General features: G+C 58.3%; 1 protein-coding gene across 2 annotated transcripts in view; it reads right to left on the bottom strand.

The window, feature by feature from the left end:
* LOC117645294 (RNA-binding protein Musashi homolog Rbp6) overlaps positions 1–21,712 on the bottom strand; it is a 310,020-nt gene that overhangs the window by 139,764 nt on the left and 148,544 nt on the right. The window contains exon 7 of one of the 2 annotated variants that reach the window (XM_034385367.1): positions 14,933–14,974. In XM_034385367.1, coding sequence (XP_034241258.1) covers positions 14,933–14,974 — 42 coding nt within the window. Of the gene's footprint in view, positions 1–14,932; positions 14,975–21,712 lie in introns of those variants that run through there. The other variant, XM_034385362.1, reaches the window with a different exon arrangement.

Below are 21,712 nucleotides of genomic sequence, written 5' to 3' on the forward strand. Positions count from 1 at the left end.
CAGTCGACTGTGATCGGACTGCAGACGGGGCACGTCAACGGCCCACTTGGGTTAGGTAAGGGCACACAGACACACACACAGCGCACACACACGCAAGATGCATTTGCATAAGTTTACCATAGAAACAGCGAGTTCAATCGGAAACTTTTATCCACAACCCGATGACACATTTATGCTTCGGACACTGAATCGAAATTGAACAAAACTGCTCGTATAAATTGTGTATAGTGTGAAAAAATGCACCAAAAAAACGAGTGCACTCCTAACCATGTCTTAAAAAAGGGGGGTTGAAAATAATCTGACGAGAATCGAAGCCCCGCCCAGACGGTCTGGGGTGCAGCATCGCAGACGGGCAAATAACGCCAGCGGGGCAATAAATATGAGTTATACGGTCCCCGGCAAACACGCAACTATTTTGTGAATAAGTTACGTCCATCAGAAGCTGGAGACGAAAAAAGAAATCAGGAGGGGAGGGGCGTTTTGCACCCAGGGAATGATTTACTTGTTACAAAAAAAATTGCATCAGCACAAGACAAAATTTGTCTCACGGCTGGGCAATGCAGGTGTTGTGTTTGTTAAAAGTATGTTCTCTGTCCCCCTGCTATGCAAAATTTATCTCTTTCGAGACAAAATTACGTTGTCTCAAGAGTTTTTAATAATTTGATTCAGACCCAGCATCAGCGATGTGACGTCAGACACAATTTTTTCTTGCTATTTTTGTCTCTGAATTTTGCTCGGCACAATGCTGTTTTTGGCATCAAGTAGTGGAAAAGAACTTTTTCTCAGTCTGAGACAAACATTCTTTTTTCTGCTGCGCCTGCGCATTTTGATCTCTTCGCCCAATGACAAGCAGAGCGGGAACTGCTTCGAACGGAAACCCCGGTCCCTGATGGCTGTGGCCTGCCATACTAAAGAAGAGCGGCGCGATCCATGGTCTCTCTCAAACGCGTCGGAGCAGCAACTGCTCTCGTAGCACAGGGGTAAAGTGCCAGCCCTCCTGGATAGTAACCCGGGTTCGGTTCCCCCCGAAGCGCCACCAGTTTTCTCTGGCCAATTTATCACGTAGCCACCCAGAGAATGGACGGGAGTGTCAAGATTTCCGAAAAGGGGGGGGAGCATTTTTTTCGAGTTTTTGGTGGGGGAGAAGGGGCACTGGAAAAAGATAAGGCTGGCGGAACCGAACCGGGACCTGTGATTTTCCAACGTGGGCCTTAACCCCCAAGACTGCCGGACATGCCGAAACGTGCTCCCTCACGCACTGCACATAACAAAGCACTTGCTTCGAATCCTAGCAGAGGCAACTTTTTCCCCGGCGTGAATGGCTGTCGACGAGGCGGGCGCGTGTTGCATTGAGGTACACGATTAATGTAGTCACCATCGGCGCTCAAAACAGGGGAAAAAAATTACCGCGGTGCCGGGACTCGAAGCTGGTCCGCGGCTCGAGGCTTGCCGGGGAAACGCGGCCTGAGCATCTCGGACACAGTGGTATCGTTTTGGAGGCTCGACACCATTAAAAAAAATGAACCATCCAGCTGAGAGTCAAACCCCGGGATCCTTCGGAGTCAAACGCGGCACCGTATCCATTGCTCTATGGAAGGTTGACAACGGGGCACGCAAAGGCGGCACTTTGTGGAGTTGAGTGGCGGGGAGCGCCTACATCGCGAAACTAAGAAAGCCGCGCGCCCAGTCATTTTCCTTCGTCGTTCCACCTTCGGCGAAGGGGGCAAGGCTACTGCACCCCACGTCAGAGGTTCCGAGTTCGAACCTCGCCACATGCAAGCGTTTTGTGTCAGTTCTCTCGAAACCTGAGCAAACATTTGTCTCATCCCTGAGACAAAAGGCGTGAGAAAAATGCTCAATTTTAGAAAAAAGTTGATTCGAATCAAAAAATCAAAAGTCAGGTGAGACAAAAACGAGCATCGAGCAAGAAATCGTTCCCTGGGGTGAGGACCCTCACGGGGGGAAGAGATACGACCGATACGGCTGCGATGAACCAAGAAGGGGACGGGGCACGGCATGGCACGGCATGGCACGGCATGGCACGGCATCGGGGCGGAAAATAATAAAAAGAAGAGGCAGCGGATTTGGCGGAGTCGAGTTTGGACGGTGTGAGAAAAAATGATACATTTGGCCAAAAAGACGGGGCGAGATAAGGGCTTGAGGGCATCAGCGACAGGGGGGGGGGGGGGGGGGGGGCGGTGCGCGGTGCGCGGCGGCCTCTTTAAATCAGCTTTGCGCGACCTTGGAAAATCGGGCAACACAGAAAGGTCCGCACACACAGGGGCACACATTCACACACACATTCGCAATGGCGTGGGCGCTGGGTGGCGCCACAGAAGCTGGGGGGGGGGGGGGGGGGGGGGCAGGTAGTTGATAACTTCTAACAAATGGGCGCCTCTCTCCTGGTTTTGCACCGGGAACACGCGAGGAAAACTCCCCCGCCCCGGCCGGCTGGCCTTGCCCGGCTAGAGCCCTGCCCACTGCACTGTCGGCGCGAGACAAAAGGTATGTGCACCGGAATGGACCGGAATGCCGGGGATATAAATCGCCCTTGGAAGCAAATACAGGAGAGGCATTCGTCGCCATTTTGCTGCAATGAGGCTGCGGTGGTTTTTAAAAGAATAAAAACATGACGTAATTCACCCAATAAAAGGTGAAAAAAGGTAGTTGTTCCTCCCTTTTTTCCCCACCCCCGCTGCCACCGTTCCTGTCGCCCTAATGCTTCCGTTGGCTTTGATTCGCTTCGAAAATGCTCGATTTGCATTGGGCAAAGCGACAGGCAAATCACTACAACTTGTAAAGAGCGCGGGAACATAAAAAAACAGAACAGAAGAAAGAAGGGAAAAAAAGAAAAAAAAGTAAAATCCATGTTGGTACTGCCGCGGCGCGAACCGCCGACTCGTTACAACGGTCTGTTTATCACAGCAGAAAAGGGCGGAAAGGGCATTGTGTTGTACAACATGATGCTCGTGTGCATTTTATTCGGTACCATGGAGGCGCGTCCGACGCGTTTGAAAGCTTCACTCGGCGTGCAGGCGGTGCAGCGGCGCGGTCAAACGCTCGGCCATGTTGCACACTTTATTCGAGTTGAGCGGGAAACGTTCGGAGCGAGCGATGGAACGATCAAAAGCCGCTTCCGAGATTAACGCAGCGTCATTCATAACGGTTGCAGCTCCAGGCGACGAAGACCCCTGACATCTACTGCGGCTTACAGTGGGCCAGAAGACCGGCGCAGGCGGCCAAAAGTCTAGACGCGTTTTGAGCTCCAGAGTCGCTAAATGGGACTCGAACCGAACGTGTGACCCCACCAATGGATTGCTCTCCAAACGGGGAATTCATTGGTGGGGTCACTCGTTCGGTTCGAGTCCCATTTAGCGACTCTGGAGCTCAAAACGCGTCTAGAGTTTTGGCCGCCTGCGCCGGTCTTCTGGCCCACTGCGCGGCTGATACACACAACGGGGCCGTCTCGGCGGAACGGGCGCCGTTTCCAAAACGTGTGGCCTTTCCAACTTTTGGAGGAGCGGGAAGAAAGAACAACTCCCAGCCCCCAACCCACGCGCCGCCACGCGCAGTGCAGTGCAGGACGGAGGGGCACTTCTTGACGTGCAGAACAAGCGAGCTTCGGCCCCAAGAATGGCAACCGGCGGCGCGCTTTTCAAAACAGCGACCCCGGCCCGTCCCTCTGTCTGTCTGTCTGTCTGTCTGTCTGTCTGTCTGTCTGTCTGTCTGTCTGTCTGCCTGTCCGTCTGAGCGCCGTGGCGGCCGGGCCAGGAAGAGCCGGGGAAGTTTCCGGAGAGAAATACCGTGGGGGAGGGGGGGGGGACATGTCCAACGGGGTGACAAGGCGACAGGTTTCAGGAAGGGAGAAAAACTCGGATTGGTGACCGGGGAAGGAGAGATGGAACGGAAGAATGCAGAAGACACGAGGAAGGGTAAAAGAGAGAGATAAAAAGAGACGCAGGAAAAGCGCCGGACAAAAGCAACTGATAGCGCCTGCTACTCAGCCCACCGCATTAAAAAAAATAATAAAGAATAACCGTTTTCTCTGTCTCTCTTTTTATTTTTCACAGCCAGGCCGTCATTCTGAAAACGGTTCAGTAATTGTTTAAACTTTTGATGATTATCATTTTCTCGTTGCAACGCGGAATATCGCGGGGATGAGGTCTCCGCGAAAACCGCTCTCGTTGAAACACTTAACTCAGATGGCCGGCCCGCGCGGCCAGAGTCTCCCTCCACGAAAGCTTCCCGCGGAAAGCTGGGAAAGCGCAATAAAGTTGCAAGAGAGCCCATCTGAAACATCATCCGTGTTGGGCGGCTTCCTGCTGCAGGGGAACCAATTCTTTGCCATTTTATAACAGTACAGTGGGAGACTGTTGGGCGAGGAAGTGAAAGATGAAGGGGAGAGGGGGGGGGGGCGATAAAACCGGGGTGTCATGTCCGGCGGGCACGCCGCGAGGCCGCGAGGAGTAAAAGTACGGCCGGCTGGCTTACAAGCCCGGGGGTCGGCCGATCCGCACCGCGTCGCGCAATAATGCGGATAAAACAACAACAACAACAACAACAACAACAAACAACAACAACAAACAACAACATTATTTCGAAAGCTCCATATTCGCGAGATAAATCTCGACCGAACAGGTACGCAGCTTAAAGCGTCCTCATAAAAACAACGGCAATATATTCCGGCCACTCGGGCAAAATGAAAGAGAGCATATATGGAACGAGCGGAGTACGGCGGGCCGGGGCGGGCCCGTGCGGGCTATGGCGGGCTATGGCGGGCCTCGCGAAGGGAGAGGCGCGGCGGCGCGGCCGGGACGGAGCTTTCAAAGCGGTCGGAACAACAAGCCTGCTCGGCCCTTCGGGCGAGGAAGACAAGAAGACGAAGCGGCCGACAAGGAACGGCCCCGGCGGTTCGAAAATACCTCGCGAAATATGTTTTACGGTCGAAATTTGTCGGTGGAGCCGCGGCGGGCCGGGCGAGCCGTAGGCCGCCGTAGGCGCACTGAGATCCCGAGCACTTATATTCGCCAATTTCCCCAGAGGGATACGCCCCAGACCACCTCAACCGACGCTCCTCCCCCCACCACGCCGCGTCGTCACGCCACGTCACGCCACGTCCCGCCACGTCACGCCACGCCGAGACGGCGCGCCAGCCACGCGGCGCGCGAGCGAGAAGCAACACGATCAGGTCTTTCTTTGAAGAGAAAATTTGCCTGGGAGGAGGGTGGCACGCGGAGCCGACGCCCGACCCGCACCCAAACCCCAAGCGTCGACCCCGCCTCCCCTCCAGCCCCAACACTCAATCTATACCTAATGCAGCTCCGCGTTGACTACCCCCAGGTATCCAGCCGCCCCTCCGTGGCCGCGTGGCCCAGTGCATCGCCCCGCAGAGTCGCTCTGCCTCTCTCGCACCCGTGCGGGACGCCCCATGAGTGCGAGAGAGACAGAGCGACGCAGTGCATGCGGCAGCAGGGCGCCCCCTCGGCCCTTCGCGCCCCTTGACTACTCGAGGCGCGAAGTCACGGCGAGTCCGAAGGAGCGCGTCCGGAACCTCTTCCGTCTGCCCTTGCCGACAGTGAGTGCGACGAGGAGAGGAGACCGCTCCGCACGCCCTCCCCCCTCCCCCTCGTGTCCTCGAGCGTTGTCGTAGTTACGTGCCTGTGCGTCATTTCTCTAGCGATACACGCGCGGCGACAACGCCACTGGAAGGCAGGCAGGCAGGCAGGCAGGCAGCCCCTCGCCGACACCAAAGTGGAGCAACGCCACAAAGAAACCCTTTCTTTGGCTCGCCTCGGCACGCTCCTGCACGCCGCTTCTGCATCGGTTAGAATTGGAAAACTTGATCCGGGAAAGCTCTCCGAGCGAGCCAAGCTTTTTCTAAAATTGGCGCCCGTGCCGTCCGGGGAGGGATTTTCACCGACGCTGCCCGCCCCACCCCGCCCCACCCCGCCCCGCCCCACCCCGCCCCGCCCCGCCCCGCCTCGCCACGGCGGCCACGGCCCCTGAGAGACCGGAGCTCGGTCTCAACTTGGCCAGGTTTGGCGCAGCCACGCTCAGCTTAACGAGAAGAAAATCGAGATTGCAATTTGATACCCGAGCGAGTGGCATTTTCGAGGCGGGCAGCTGATTGCTTGCGACTCGTCGCCAAGTCAGTGGCGCCCAGACGGCTTGTCCGCGATCCGTCAGCCAGCAGACAGGCGGACGGACAGACAGAGAGGCAGACAGGCAGACAGACAGACAGGCAGGCAGACAGACAGACAGACAGGCAGACAGACAGGCAGACAGACAGGCAGACAGACAGCCCTTTTCGCGCCAAAACTCCTCATTATTCTTCATTTCGGCGCGGCCGGGCCCCGCCACGCGTCGCGGCGCGCACATTACTTAATGCCGCAGTATCATCTTTTGTCTCTCCCGACTTGATTCCCGGACAACTTTTCTGTTTGCGAGGCCTTCCCCCCTCGGCCGCAGATTCGGGAGGAGTTGTTCACTCAGCGAGCCGAGCCGGGCCGAGCCGAGCCGAGCCGAGCCGGGCCGAGCCGAGCCGAGCCGAGCCGAGCCGGGCTCGGTGGGGCCTCGTAGGAATCGACCCCCCCGACGTCAAGCCCGTCGAGGTACGAAGAAGATGTGACAGGCAATGGGGTGGACTGGAATTAATCTTACAGACGCGGGGCTCTCGGCAACAAGACCAACGCCCCAGCATTTCCGCAGCCTATGCAGCCAGCGTTGTTTCGCAGTGCAGTGGTGAAACTGGGATTTCACAGCCTGGAGCACCGAAACCCGTTTCGGAAGGGGGAAGGAAATTGTCGGAACACTACCCCTTCTAAGGTCGCGGTTTGTGACTTGCCTACAACAGCCTTCCGCCCGCCAGGCCAGGCCGCCGGGCCGCCACGCTGTGGTTGCCATGGTTACGCAATCATCGTCTTGTCGACAGTAATATTGCCGGTGCCTGCGTGAAAGCCACGGTTTCATAACGCAAGTTTAACACCGTGCTCGATGTTCAGAGCCCCCCCTCCCCCCTCCCCCGGGCCGACCCACCCCGTTCCCAGCGTAATCTTTACTCCATCCGCAGCCCCACTGCAAGAGAATCTGATACTGGGCCCCAGCTCACTAATGAACCAATATCCTGGTCATCTCATTCACATCTACACGCCGCACGGCTCGGCTCAGCAAGGCAGGCAGTAATATTCAACGAGCCTTCAGCGACGGAGGCTCCCGTTTGTTCCAACGACTCCAGACGGCCATCGCTGGAACGAATCCCAGCCTTTCAAATGGAAGCTGGAGTGGCGCAATTAACGGGGAAGTGATATGGCCTTCTGTGTTTGGAAACCTGCACGCTGTTAAAAAGGTTTGGTTTGCCGCGGCCCACTGTGTGCCCCTTGAGTGCGACAGAGACAGAGCGACGAGTCTCGGAATCGGTCTGCGGTGCCACTGCACTTCCAGGTGGATCGGCCCACTTGCCCCTGCCCCGCTCGGGGCGCCTTGCCTTGGAGACGGACGGGCCCCGGCAAGGGCCCCGGCCGGGGCAGACCCACTGGCCGCCCTGGCCGCCCCGGCTGGGGCCGGATGTGACTTTGAGACGCTCGGGCCCTCGGTGTTTGCGGCCCCCGCCGCCCTTGCGGCCGAGGGAAGGCCCTGGAGAGGCTCGCTCCGTCTCTCTCGCACCCTGCCGGGCCGGCCAACGAGTGCGAGAGAGACGGAGCGACAGGGCGTCGCGACAAGGCCACCAGCGGCCATGAATGCGATGCCCAGCCGCGTGTTGGGACAGGGGCGGCCCGGCCCGGGGGCGGCAGGGGCGGCAGGGGCGGCGGGGCGGCGGGGGCGGGCGGGGGCGGCGGGGGCGGCGGGGCGGCCAAGAGAGCCTCGGCTTCCCCGCAGGTCTCTCGCCAGCTGTCGTTCGCCCACCGTTACTTCAAAGTGCCTTTTCTAATCGTGGGGTTGCAAGTTTCCGGAGATCAGAGGGAGAGAGGGGGAGGCGGCGCGGGGGAGAGTTATAAGGAAGAAAGTGATTTAGAATGTGACGAAGGAGAGACGGAGAGAGGGAGAGGAGGCGGATGGAGAGAGAAGGACGGCGCGTGTTGATCAGAACTCTTTCCTCTGGAAATGCCGACTCGAGAGTCTCTTCCGAGCGGTGGGGGCGTGACTCAATGTGGCGATTACCTGGTTGCAGTTAAGTCCTCTTTTTTTGTGATCCAATAAATCGTGAAACGATGGATTTATTCCCACACTTTCTAAAGAAAATTTTGGCAGTAAAATAATCTTGGCGCAAAAAAACAGGCCTTACCACCAATCCCCATCAGTCTGGCCCCCTGTAACCTGCTGAACGGGCCATGACCACCGGCCCGGTAACCGCCCCCTTTTTGCCGAGTAAAACGATTAACGGTCTCGTTCTTCTGCCCTGAAACAACAACAAAAAACGGAACGCGCATTTCACATGGGCCTGTGTTGACGCACTGACGCCTGCCAGCGCAGACAGCCAGCCAGGCAGGCAGCCACCCCCTCCCGCAGCCCGGCCGCCAGGCACCGCAACTCATAGCGCCTGACTCGGCACTTTGCTCGGCAGTCAGCCGTTCGCAGCCCCGCCCCGCCCCGCCCGCCGCGCCCGCAGCCCAGCTTTAATTGCTTCGATCCGAGTCGGTCCATGAATATTACACGGGGGCTGCACTCGAGCTGCCGATCAGCGACAATGCTCAGCGATAAGCCGATAACAGCATCGCGGGTTCAAACCCCGGCGGAGTCGGATTGTTTTTTTTCGGATCTTGTGTTTGTTGCTGTTGGAGTTCGCACTGACCCAGAAGCTAGACACCTGCACGGCGCGCAGTGGAAGGGAACGGCGGCAACACCCCGACTGCGGCCAAATTTTCGGCTTCTTTTGCCAACTTTCATAGAGCCGCATATTGTGCTGCTTAGTGCCGACTTTGGAGAGACGCCAGGGCAGCCAGAGCTGCTCGGAGGAGGGCGGGACGGGACGGGGCGGGGCGGGCGGCGACAGGGCTGCTTTTAAAAACCCAAAGCCTGATCACTATGCAAAGTCCCGTTCCCCTTTCCCTGGAAGTGTGAAAGGCGTAGGAGGGGGCGGCTCCGCGTGGCTCCGCGTGGCGCTGCAACCACCACGTCAGGCACGCCACTGCCAGGGCACTGCCAGGGCACTGCCAGGGCACTGCCAGGGCACTGCCAGGGCACTGCCAGGGCACTGCCAGGGCACTGCCAGGGCACTGCCAGGGCACTGCCAGGGCACTGCCAGGGCACTGCCAGGGCACTGCCAGGGCACTGCCAGGGCACTGCCAGGGCACTGCCAGGGCACTGCCAGGGCAGGGCGGCTCGGCGGCACGGCCCCTTCCACGTGGCGTGGACCCATTTAAGTTCGAAGTTAACTGAAACGTCGACTGGGGCCGTGCCGGGCCTCGCCGGGCCGGGCCGTCCGGGGACAGGGCTGGGGGGCTGTGGCTTGGAAGAGGATCTCGACAGAGGAACCGAGACGGGGGACGAAGGTCCGGACGGCACGGCGGCACGGCGGGCTGTGCGCGAAATGTGGCCATTCGCTCTGCGAGGCGGCGGCGCGGCGGCACGGCGTCGATGGCGGCACACTGCCTGGAAATCAAATTTCAATTTGCGCCTCGCTGTGCCCCCCCCCTCCTTCCCGTTTCGCGCTCCGACGTGTTCTTTTCCGGGATTTCCATTCTAATTTTCATTGACCGGCCGACTTTCGCGAGCGCTTAAAACCGGCCCGGCAAAGCGTTGCGCCGCAGCGAGGCTAGTTTCGCACGCCACTTTCCCGACGACGCACTTGTCACTGGAAAAGACGCAAGAAACAGGCGTTCGAAGGCGATGAGACGCCTCATGATTACTTTTGAAGACACCGCCATGAGAGGGTGGACGGGCAGTGCGGAGAGGGGCTGGGGCGTCGGCCCTGGTTAGGCAAGACAGGCCGACACGACAGTTTTCGAGAGACACGCACTGGGTGAAATTGCGACAGAAAGGAGCACGTAAGACGTGGAGAGGGATGAGGGGTCGAGAGTGAGCCGATGAAGGATGAGAGGGGAGGGGGAGGGGGGCGTGATGGAGGCCGGGGACCAAGTGGGGTCGGTGGCGTGGCGCGCGGGGCTCGGGTTTGAAGGCTTAGCAAAGAGAAGTCTTCTCCACACATTTGCATATCCAAAAGCCGCGCTGGCTGGGGCCACGGCTGGGGCACGACTGGGGCCACGGCTGGGGCCACAACGAACAGAGGGGCCTGCCCAGCGTTTTCGGAGAGCCTCTGTCTCTCTCGCACCCATAAGGACCACCCCGTGTGGGCGAGAGAGACAGTGAGGAAGCCTGTGCGTGCCCTGGCTTGTGCTCTGGCTTGTGCCCTGGCTTGTGCCCTGGCTTGTGCCCTGGCTTGTGCCCTGGCTTGTGCCCTGGCTTGTGCCCTGGCCTGGTCCGGGTCGGTCGCACTGGAACAAGCATGCCGCTCTAGGTGCAAAAGCCAGGCGACGTGACCACTTGGATCCACGTCTAACCAAAATCGTTTAATCGTGGTTTGGGCTAGGTCAGCGGTTTTCAACCTTTTTCGGCTCGCGACCCCAAATTTGTAGCCAAATATTTCCGCGACCCCCAGGAAAAAATTTCGCAACCCAACGGGCTGACTTTAAGCAGCCTCTGCGTCTGATCCGAGGCGGGCCTTCGTACTTTCTCAACGGTCAATTGGTCTTTGGACCTTCCTTTAGCATGCGTTTGTTACGGAGTGCGATTATCTGCATTAGTTTGGGAGCAGTATTGGCTCAAAGTTGAACAAAACGGTCAAAAATGCCTTTGAAAAATCGTGTTTTGGGCCGACTTTAAGCAGCCACTGCGTCTGATCCGAGGCGGTATTTCGTACTCCCTCAACGGGCATTTGGTATTTGGATCTTCCTTTAGCATGCCTTTGTTGCGGAGAGTGATTATCTGCCTTAGTTTGGGAGCAGTAGTGGCTCAAAATTGATCAAAACGGTCAAAAATGCCTTTAAAGTCGGTTTTGATCAACTTTGAGACAATACTGCACCCAAACTAAGGCAGATAATCGCACTCCGTAACAAAGGCATGCTAAAGGAAGGTCCAAAGACCAAATGCCCGTTGAGAAGGTACGAAGGCCCGCCTCGGATCAGACGCAGTGGCTGCTTAAAATTGGCCCAAAACACGATTTTTCGAAGGCATTTTTGACTGCTTTGATCAACTTTGAGCCAATACTGCTCCCAAACTAAGGCGCATAATCGCACTCCGTAACAAAGGCATGCTAAAGGAAGGTCCAAAGACTAATTGACCGTTGAGAAAGTACAAAGGCCCGCCTGGGATCGGACGCAGTGGCTGCTTAAAGTCGGCCCAAAACACGACTTTTGAAGCAGTTTCCGCGAATTAATGTTTAATTATTTGATAGGTTCAGGCAGCCACTGCGTTCAAACCATGGCGCGAAATCGTACTCCCTCAACGGCTGGTTGGTCTTTGAACCTTCCTTTAGCACGCCTTTGTTCCCGCCTTAGTTTGGGAGCAGTGCTGCCGAAAAATTAACGAAAAAAAATAACCTTTTGATAAGGACTTTATTTTTTTATGGCATCGGGTTGCCCTGCAGGTGCCGCCTTTGACCTTCTGGCTTACTCATCGCCCCGCAGCTTTTTGTTTTCAATTGAGGTGGTGCGCGCGGTGGGGTGTGCGGCGGGGTGCGGCGGGGTGGGGCGGGGTGGGGTGGGGCGCGGTGGGGTGGTGAGGGGCGGGGCTGCGCGTGTTCGCGCGATAAAATACTGGCGCCACTGCCAAGCGGCAGGGAGAAATCCCCTAAAGGTTTTCCCAAAGAGATGAGGGGATCCGCGGCCCGCAAAAACACACACACACGTGCACCAACACACACACTACAGCACACACACTCACACTCACACACGTCGGCAGCTCATTCCCACGCCCTTTTTTAACGACCGCGGCTATTCGCGTTCTAACGGCTCGGTACGGGCGGCACCCGTTAGCAAACCTGGCCGTTGGCGCGTTTCAAAGAAGTAATTTGTCGTTTTGCGTGGCTGTTGCTGGACCGCAGTGCAACAGCGTGGAACGGAGTGTCCAGCCGCTGTGTCCAGCCGCTGCAGCCGCGCCTGCCGATCGATTCGAGAGAGTCGCTCTGTCTCTGTCGCACTCACGGTGCTCTCCATGAGGGAGCGAGGGAGACAGAGAGACGATGTGACACTGTACAGTGTGACAGGGCCACTCTTGGCATGGACTGACCACACGGGGGCTTATTTACAAGGTAGGCAAAAGGATAAAACTGCGTGGCAACCGGGACAGCTGCGGGGGGCGGGGAGGGGAGGGGAGGGGCGGGGCGGGGGCGGGGGCTCGCTCTGGAGGGGGGAACCATTTGTCAACGTCACATGAAATCCATTCCTGGACCGCGCGCCGAGTCTGTGCCGCTGCCGCCGTGGGGGCCGCTGTGTCTATCCAGCTCTCTCTCTCTCTCTCTCTCTCTCTCTCTCTCTCTCTCTCTCTCTCTCTCTCTCTCTCTCTCTCTCTCTCTCTCTCTCTCTCACTCGCTCCGCCACGCCCGTCCGGCTGTCTCTCTGCATTTCATCATGGCCGTGGCCGGGGCAGCAGTCGCTCGTTTCCAAATAAGAGATTTTCGGGCGATGATCCTTCTCCGCCCTTATTGATCTGTGCGAGCGAAGGGAGGCGAAGGGAAGGAAGGTCGCCCTTTTTGTGAGCGTCTTGGTGGGCCGGCCCGGGCCCCACGGCCTATAGGGCTCCACGGCGGGCCCCGGGCTCGGCCCTCCAGGCCTGTCTAACGCTGTTGGCCCACCGCGACGACCGTACAGGCTTACAGGCTACAAACGGCCTCGGCGCTTGTGTGTGTGTGTGTGTGTTGTGTGTGTGTGTGTGTGTGTGAGTGAGTGTGTGTGTGTGTGTGCGAGTGTGGGTGAAGGAAGAGTAAAGGGTTTACTTCTCTCCGTGCAACTGAGCAGTCAGCTAAAGCCGCGGACGCAAAGGGAACGACGAGGCAGGGAAAGGAACGAGGAGGACGAACGAAAAAAAAAGGACGTGGCATTTTTGGGCCGGTATTTGAACCTCGGACACCTTCGCCAACGTGCTGTAATTGGCGATGACAGAGGTGGCCGAGGCACGGTAGGGCGGGCAGTGGCACTCATCCTCTCTGTCCAAAGGCCCCGGCCTGCCGAGCGCGATTCGCGGCCCCGTCTCGCTCGCACCCCTGCGGGACGCCCCGTGAGTGCGACGGAGACAGGAAGGGACTTTTCGGAATCGGTCGGAGGAAGACAAACAAGGAGTGGTGCGCGACGCGGCCGTCCGATCCGGCATCGGGCCGGGCCGGGCTGGGCCGTGGTCCCGGACCCGCCGCTCTCAGGGTGCAGCCAATCTTGCGGGGACCCCTCCCTACCCCTCCCCCGCCGACAAGACAGCCAGCCAGGCAGCAGGCAGGCAGCCGTTGTGGCGGTAATATTGAGGCTGTTATTTCCCGGAGAGGCCAGCACAGCCAGCGCACCGTCCTGCAGAGGTATACGCGGACAATTATACATAAACAGAGCGAGAGGTTAGAGGAGCCGGCCGGTGCGACCGAGCTGGCAGACCGAGCCGGGCGGGCAGCCACTGGCTGGGCCACTGGCTGGGCCACTGGCTGGGCCAGCCTCACGCCTCCACCGATATTAAAGAATAATACCGCTGGGTTGGCTAGGCTAGGCGTGGCGCGGCTCGGCCGCGGAGTTGGCAACAACTTGCCGCCCAAATCGAAAACTGATAAGTATCTGTGCGTTCGCGCGGCACAGAGGACGCGCTACGCGTCCGCCCTGCTTTACAGTGGTGGACCTGAGAGGCAAGCGCGCGCCAAAATAAAAAAAAAATAAAAATGGCGGGAAAGGGTTGGCGAGGCGCGCGCGCGCCTTTTGTCCGTTCCGTTTGATAAAAATCACGTAATACGCATAATTTTTCAGAAATAGGGGCTAAAAAAAGATGGTAATAGAGGGAGCCGAGAAATGCCGGAGCGTCCGCCTCGCAAACAGTGCTTTCGCCAAACAGTACAAAAGCATGAGCTGGAAATATAATGAGCCGCTCAGGCTAAGCACCGCCCCCCACCTCCCTGGCGCCGCCCTCTTTGAAAAGTTGAAGGGCCTGCCCAAACAGAGTGCGACAAGTAGCTGAATTTTCCGCGAGGTCAGCATAATCGGACTCGCATTGGCTAGTCTAGCCCCGCTCTAGCGTCTAGCCTCGCTCCGGCCTCGTGTCTCGAGCAGCAGCGGGCTACCGGTCTGGAAATAACCATCTGCTGGACACAACTCTACAATTCTATTTACTTGACCAACTCCGCCAGCAAGCAGGCGGCCCCGTGCCGAGCCGTGCCGAGCCGGCCGGCCGAGCTGGCAGGCAGGATGGCGCATCATTCCCAGAGATGAGTTCCCGCTCCCCTCCCCCTCTTTACCTCCGAACCCTTCTCTAACTCCGTTCGTCCCCTTCCGCCCCAGCCCTGGGCTCGCTGGGCTGCCTGGGCTTCGTCCCTTCACTTCCGGTTTGCAAGCATTATCGCCTGATAGATGAGACCGCCGCTTTGTCCCGCACGGCCATTCTCAGTTCCACAGTGCTCCTCGTGTGTGTGTGTGTGTGTGTGTGTGGTGTGTGTGTGTGTGTGTGTGTGTGTGTGTGTGTGTGTGTGTGTGTGTACGCGCGCCATGCGTGTATGAGTGAGTGTGTGTATGCGCACCGGGATATAGCATTCCAGCATCCTCACTGCCTCCGCGCAGCCGGCAGAGAACGTCCTCAAAAGAGCAGAGTGTCCATGAAACGTCACACATCGCGCTCTGAATGCAAAGACCACTCGACGGGGTCGTTTGCTCGGTCCGTGAGGTGCTCCAGCGCGAAACGGGGTCGTCGCGGCGACGAACAGGGGTCTTCGGCGGTCTGGCAGTGCCGCGGTGGTGCAATTAGATGTGTCACTTACCTTTGGATGTGCTCTCCGGGGGAATGCTACTTTGGGGTCAATCTGCAACAGATGAAAAGAGACGAGTCAGAGGAGGAGTCGGCACTCCGTGCAAATATTGTCAGAATGTTAGTTTGAAATCATGATCAAAATTCGCGCACCCCTAAAAGCTGAAATTTTGAAAAGTTACTCTGATTTTTATGGTTTAAGTTGTTCGGAATGTCAGGAAGTGTTTTCAGCTTTCAGAGGTGCGCGAATTTTGATCAGGTTGTCAGACAGGCTTCTGAGATTCTGACAAGATTTACACGAGTGGGGTGCGGGTGCTCCGGAGACGCTCTGTGACGTCATGGCAGCGTTGACGAGTTCCCCTCGCAGCACTCGAGGGATGGACAACCCACTGCGAAGAGGGCAGTTCCCACGATCGCGGCTCGAAGCGCCGGCAGCGCTGCGGTCATTTCAACCCCCCCCCCTCCTCAATTGGTTGTCTAGCTATACTTTCTCGTTGTAAGTTTCTCTACTGACCCGTGAGGCTGGAGTGGCGAGTGCGAGAGAGACGGAGAGAGCACGGTCCGCAACCCAACGAGATCCGTGTATCCGTGTTCAGCGGGGGCGACCCAGACCCGCTCTCGGATCCGCCTCGGGGCCAAGAGTAGAGGGTTTTCGTTTGAAACTTGTGTTTCGCACCTCCTGTGTCTAGAGAGGGAGCCGCTTGCGGACGAAACGAGGGTGGAGAGAGAGAGAGAGAGGAGAGAGAGAGAGAGAGAGAGAGAGAGAGAGAGAAGCAGAAGGAGAGCGAGCGAGCGAAAGCGCCCGCAGAAGCGAGGGTAGGCCACGCGCAGCGCACCCGTGCGTTGGGTTGCCTAGCCCGCAGGCGCTACCGCTGTCTGTCACTGAGCGCGTTTTTCTGGGTTGTTCCTTTCGGCTTCCACGAGCTGAGTGAGTCGCATCCGTTCTCTCTGTGGAGGGGGAGGAGCAAGCACTTTTCGTTTAACACTTTGAGCATCGACTTTCGCGCATCGTCTCAGCGGCGCACCGGTAAAAGTATTCATATCCCATTTTGGATGCAGTCTGATGGTGCTTATTTCGAAAATTCAGAAGCTTTGGGCCTGATACACTGCTGCTGCATTGGCCTGTCCACGGCCAAGTGGCGAGCGCGTCGCCCTTCAGCTTGTTGCTGGATCCAATTCGGGTGATTTGGCAAATCCCACTCGGCGCGCCGGTCAGCAGATCGGGCCAGTGAGGACCCGTGAATGCTGGCCGTACCTAGGCATGAGCCTAAGCCAGAAAGGGGATAGATGGGATAGGAAAAGCAACGGCCGGCGACTCTGCAGATTTGCCTCGATACAGCGAGCGCTGGGCGGCGGAAGAGAGAAGGACTCAAAGACTGGGAGAGCGAGAAAGGGAGGAAAAAAAAATTCGAGTGGCTAAGATGGAACACGAGATGAGCTCATCCGTGAGGGAACGAGTCCTGCAACGCAGTCAGTGAGTGGGCAAGGTCGGAGCGCAGAGCCTCCGACGAGTAGGCTTCAAAATCAACTCGGTGTCAACGGGCGTTCAAGAAAAGTAAGACATTAGTATGACTTTTTTCGGCGAAGTGACAAGGGGTTCGTCCTTGCGCGTGACGCGATGGGACAGCAATTTCCAACCGAGCCACGCCTACTTTTGGTCAGCTCCCTTCTGCCCCTCGACCCGGGGGCGGCCGGGGCGGCCGGGGGCGGCCGGGGGCGGCCGGGGGCGGCCGGGGGCAGTCAGCGACCGGAAACGGGGAAGCACAGCAACGAAAAGAGGTGTCCGGGAAGGGGAGGGGGCGAATGGGCATGAAAGGAAAATGTAAGAGGATAGTAAGACAAGCAGGCGGAGTGGAAGAGCGAGAGAGGGGGGAAGGGGTGAGCTAGGCAGGAAGGTAAATGAGGTGGAGTGAGAGATGAGAGCGGAGAGCGGTGAGGTAATGTGTCAGCGACCCCGCTCCCCGCCCACACCGTCGCACGCAATATGTACCTGCGTACGTTCATATGACGAGGCTCGGTGCGTCGTGGCTGAGGGAGAGGGAGAGAGAGGGGGGGGGGAGGGGTGCTTGCCTGCCGCGCTCCGCACCGCGCCGCACCGCGTCTTTGAGGCTGTCATGCTATTTGAGTTCCGTGCGGTAACGAGTAGGACGGGGACGAATTGTCTCGCTCCGTTTCGTTGCGTTGCGCGCCATCGCCGACTCGCACCATTAAATTATTACCGAACAGGCTCCCAAGGATCCACGGTGCGTGTGGCGAGGCGAAGCGCGAGGCGCGCCTAGCAGGGCCCACACCGTTTCACCGGCCTACCGACTTTGCAAATTTACGTTTAATTTATGATAACAATTTTTTGGAGAACGCCGCGCGGCCGTGTAAGGACCTTATTTTCATTTCCGCCGCCTTCCTCTCCCTCGTCTTCTCCTTCTCTTTCCACATCTTTCACTGCCTTTTTCTCCCTTTTTTGACTCGGTTACTTGCCGCCAGGAGCGGTAGCAAAGCAGCAACGGGCCATAATTTTGATAGCGAAATTGCCGTGCACACGGCTATAGCGGCTTCCTTTGTTTCCCACGGCCTACTACTGGAGGCTCCAGCGTGGGCTCCAGGGGCGGGGCGGTGGAGGGGGGAGACTCTTTCCTTAACTCACTGGTCTAGCCCGACTGGCCCACTTGTTCCCGCAGAAAGGGGCGACGTTCGCCTATTCATTCCCTCTATGATTTATCACACCTTGTGTGGCAGCTCGCGCGGGCGGGGGCGAAAGGAGAGAGAGGAGGTGACGTCGGAGCGAGGCTACTTTACGCAGTAACACACGCCAGGAAAACAATCTTCAAAAAAATCGAGGCCTGCCGCCGAAAAAATATAGAGCCCTGGTCGCTGGAACAGTCCGCATCACCATCCTTTGTCAGGTAAGTAAATCAAAAAGTTTTGGTCCGATGCGTTTTTTTTCTTTTCATTTCAAATTGTTTTATTAAGTGAATATCAAAGTTGAAGAGCTATTCCTCGCTGTCGTCCAGCTTCGGATCGGATGGGGAATCCATCTGGAAGGGGCCTCTGCTTCATGTGGAGGGAGGGGCGCGGCCGGTGCTCGGTTTCGGCGGCCCGGTCAATATGAGCGGCGGTAACGAGCGATTAACAAGGCAGGCAGCGTCTCGCGCCGTTCTTGTGCAGAGACCCCGTTACTCTGCGGTCGTTTCCGTCGCTCTGTCTCTCTCGCACCGACTCGGGGAGCCCCACGAGTGCGAGAGAGACAGCGCGACGAAATCAGTCCGCTGGCTTCGGTCCCAGGGTCCGAGGCCGCGACTGCAGCGGCCGATTGCCACACTGTTGCATTCGAAATGAGCGCGCCTTCCCTCCGCCGCGCCTCCAGCGTCGCTCCGTCTCTCTCGCACCCCTACGGGACGCCCCGCGAGTGCGAGAGAGACAGAGCGAGCGAAGACGCTGAAGTTTGGAATCAGGCTGTGTGCCGCCTCTTGATGTGGGGAGCAGTCACTCTTTTGCTCTTTGTTGGTCTGTGAGAGAGAGAGAGAGAGAGAGAGAGAGAGAGAGAGAGAGAGAGAGAGGGGGGGGAGAGGGAGAGGGAGAGGGGGGGAGAGGGGGTGTACAAACACCGGGCGCTGCGGCGGTGGCAGATTAAAACCCGGTTTTTGCTCCGCCCGTCACGCACTCTTCCTCTCCCCCGGCGGCGCGTGACGGGCTGCCACCTTCCCCGCGCCGAAATGCGAGGCAACGTCCCCGCGACCTTCGCACAGCGCGGCCCCCGCGGCCCCCGCGGCCCCCGCGGCCCCAGGCGGTGCGTAGGGTGGCAGCACTGCGCGCTCGTCCCGCGCAACACCGCGGTAAGCCGATGAGCGCAAGCGGCGCAGAGCGGCCGAGCGCGCAGTCAGGGGTATTGCGTAGAGGGCCGCACAGTGGGCCAGAAGACCGGTGGAGGCGTCCGAAACTCTAGACGCGTTTCGAGCTCCAGAGTCGCTATACAGGACTCGAACCGAACGTGTGACCCCACCAATGGATTGCTCTTCGAATGAGGAATCCATTGGTGGGGTCACACGTTCGGTTCGAGTCCCAGTTAGCGACCGTGGAGCTCAAAACGCGTGTAGAGTTTCGGACGCCTCCACCGGTCTTCTGGCCCACTGTGGGTCGCTCCCGCCGGCGCGCTAGCGACGCCATATCTGACCAACAATTTTCATCTCTCTGATTAGATTTCGGTTTGGCAATTTCTGCGGGCGATCGCTGCTGCGCGCTGCGCGCTACACGCGGCTGGCCCGGCTGGCCCGGCTGCTCGGCCTCGCTTGCCTCCGCTTGCCTCCGCTGACACAGCTGTTGCCCCCTACAAACGGGCGTTCGCTGGGCGCGGCTCGGCGCAGCCCCCCCCCCTCGTTTGCCCCCTTCACAATTACCCCCACTGTGCCCCGGCACCACTAATGAGTTTATTTTTAATTAATCGACGTCAATTTTTTTTTATTGCATCAGTTGCTTTGTGCGTGACGTTCCTGACCTTTTTTTATAACTTTTTTTTTCGCTGTGTGCGCCTGTCCGGCTGCCACTGCTCTGCCGCTTTTTCACGAGACAGCAACGTTTATTGACACCCCACTGGAAAACGCCAGCAGCGCAGCGACAGCGGCGCAGGATCGAAACGAGTTCGAGATTCCGCCGATGCGTCTCATCACTAGCAGGTGTTTGTGCGGTTTGCACTGTTTTTGTGCTTTGCTTTTCAGTTCTGTCACGCCCACTGTGTCCTATTTTCAGCCCTGTGCGCATCGCGTTGACGCTCAAAGAGAGAGAGAGAGTTGACGCTGAAGAGAAAAACTGACTGAGCGGAAGAGAGTCACAGGGAGAGAAAGAGAGAGTGAAAGAGTGAGAGAGGGCGGGAAGGGCAGAGGCAGTCAGAGAGTGAGGCCACACGCCGTTTCAAAGTCATTAGCATTGATCGGGCGGAGGTCCAGGCAGCACCGCTCACCCGGACACCGTCCACCCCTCTCTCTTTCTCTCTCTCTCTCTCTCTCTCTCTCTCTCTCTCTCTCTCTCTCTCTCTCTCCGGAGCCACACCCCACTACCTACGCCACTTGACTGCCCCTTCCGCGCGGACGCCCACGTATACTATACAAACATCTCCCGAAATTCCTCGCGAGGTCCCCGCACCGCCCGCCACTGGAAAGAAGAGGGTGGGCGAACGCAGCGAGACGCGCCATTGCAAAACGCCCCCTTTTCGGCGCGTTGTACATTAACAAGTTGCGGTTCCAACTTTTTTGCAAAGCTTCTTGGGTGGGCGAAGCGCGGCCGAAGCTCGCAGAGGGCGGAGCAGGAAGTTGCGGAGTCCCTTAACGGAACCGGCCCAGCCGGCGAGGGGGCAGGGGCGGGCAGGGGGCAGCGGGCTGTGGAGGTTCTCGAAATAGAGGCCGGGCCGGGGGGCCCTAGGGCCGGCCCTAGGGCGGACCGCGCAAGGGCTCGCCGGCCCTTTCTGCAGGGATGCGGCATAGGACCCTGGCACCGTTCCAGACACCTTGTCAGGGGTATGCTATCCTCCGGCACTGTCAACACACCACCCCACCCTTAAAAACCCCGGTGCGTCCGAGGGGGTGGTCTGCGCGCGGTTTCGGAGGCCGCCTCTTGGCCAGTGCGACGGAGAGGCTGCTCGCTCCCTTGTTGAAACTAATTAGAGCGGCTGTCTCTCTCGCACGATCCGCTCCACTGGTCAGTATTGAATGGAGTGCCATGCGGGCGGGCCTACCCTGGTGGATCGGTCGGACGGGATCCGGACGCCAACCGTGGCGTCCAGGTGGCGTCCAAAATGTTTAAAATAGGCCCGGGTTTTGTGGACTGCGTCCCTGCGAGTCCACCCGGGGTCCCCAATTTTCGTCCATTTCGGGCCGTAAGGTCCATAAAGGGGCCCCCCAAAAGGGGCCATGTGGGGCCGTTGGGGTCCGTGGGGGTCCGTTGGGGGGTCCGTGCTAGGGCCGTTGGGGTCAGTGTGGCGTCCATACTGCGTCCGTTGGGGTCAGTGTGGGGTCCATACTGCGTCCGTTGGGGGCAGTGTGGCGTCCATACTACGTCCGTTTGGGGCCCGTAGGGGGTCCGTACTGCGTCCGTACTGCATCCGTTGGGATCCGTGGGGCGTCCGTACTGCGTCCGTTGGGATCCCTGGGGCGTCCGTACTGCGTCCGTTTGGGGCCCGTGGGGCGTCCGCGAGCGTTTCCCTTGGGTCCGCACGGCGTTTATCTAACTGGGGGCCCCAAAGGGGGTTTTTATAGGGCTTATGGACGCTAACGGACGCACTTCGGACTTTGGATGTGTGGACCCTAAGGGCGCACTTAGGACCCTGGTTGCGACCACTCGTTGGAAAGGTCTCACCAAGACCTGTTCGAATCTGCAATAAAAAAAAAATTTTTGGTCACCCCCCCTTTTTTTAAGATACTGATTTTTTTAAATCTATTTTGAAAAAAAGGGGGGGGACCAACATTTTTTTTTTATTGCAGATTCGAACAGGTCTTGGTGAGACCTTTTTCCCCGAGTGGTCGCAACCAGGGTCCTAAGTGCGTCCTTATGGGTCCACGCATCCAAATCCGAAGTGCGTCCGTTAGCGTCCATAAGCGCCTATAAGAGCCCCTTTTCGCCCCAGTTACATAACGCCGTGCGGACCATAACGGACGCATCACGGACGCCCCACGGGGCCCAACGGACGCGGTACGGACGCCCCAGTGATCCCAACGGACGCGGTACGGACGCCCCACGGATCCCAACAGACGCAGTACGGACGCAGTACGGACGCCCCACGGACCCAAACGGACGTAGTATGGACGCC

This window comes from Thrips palmi, unplaced genomic scaffold (genome assembly GCF_012932325.1).
Source record: "Thrips palmi isolate BJ-2018 unplaced genomic scaffold, TpBJ-2018v1 HiC_scaffold_18, whole genome shotgun sequence".
Taxonomy (NCBI): Eukaryota; Metazoa; Arthropoda; class Insecta; order Thysanoptera; family Thripidae; genus Thrips; species Thrips palmi.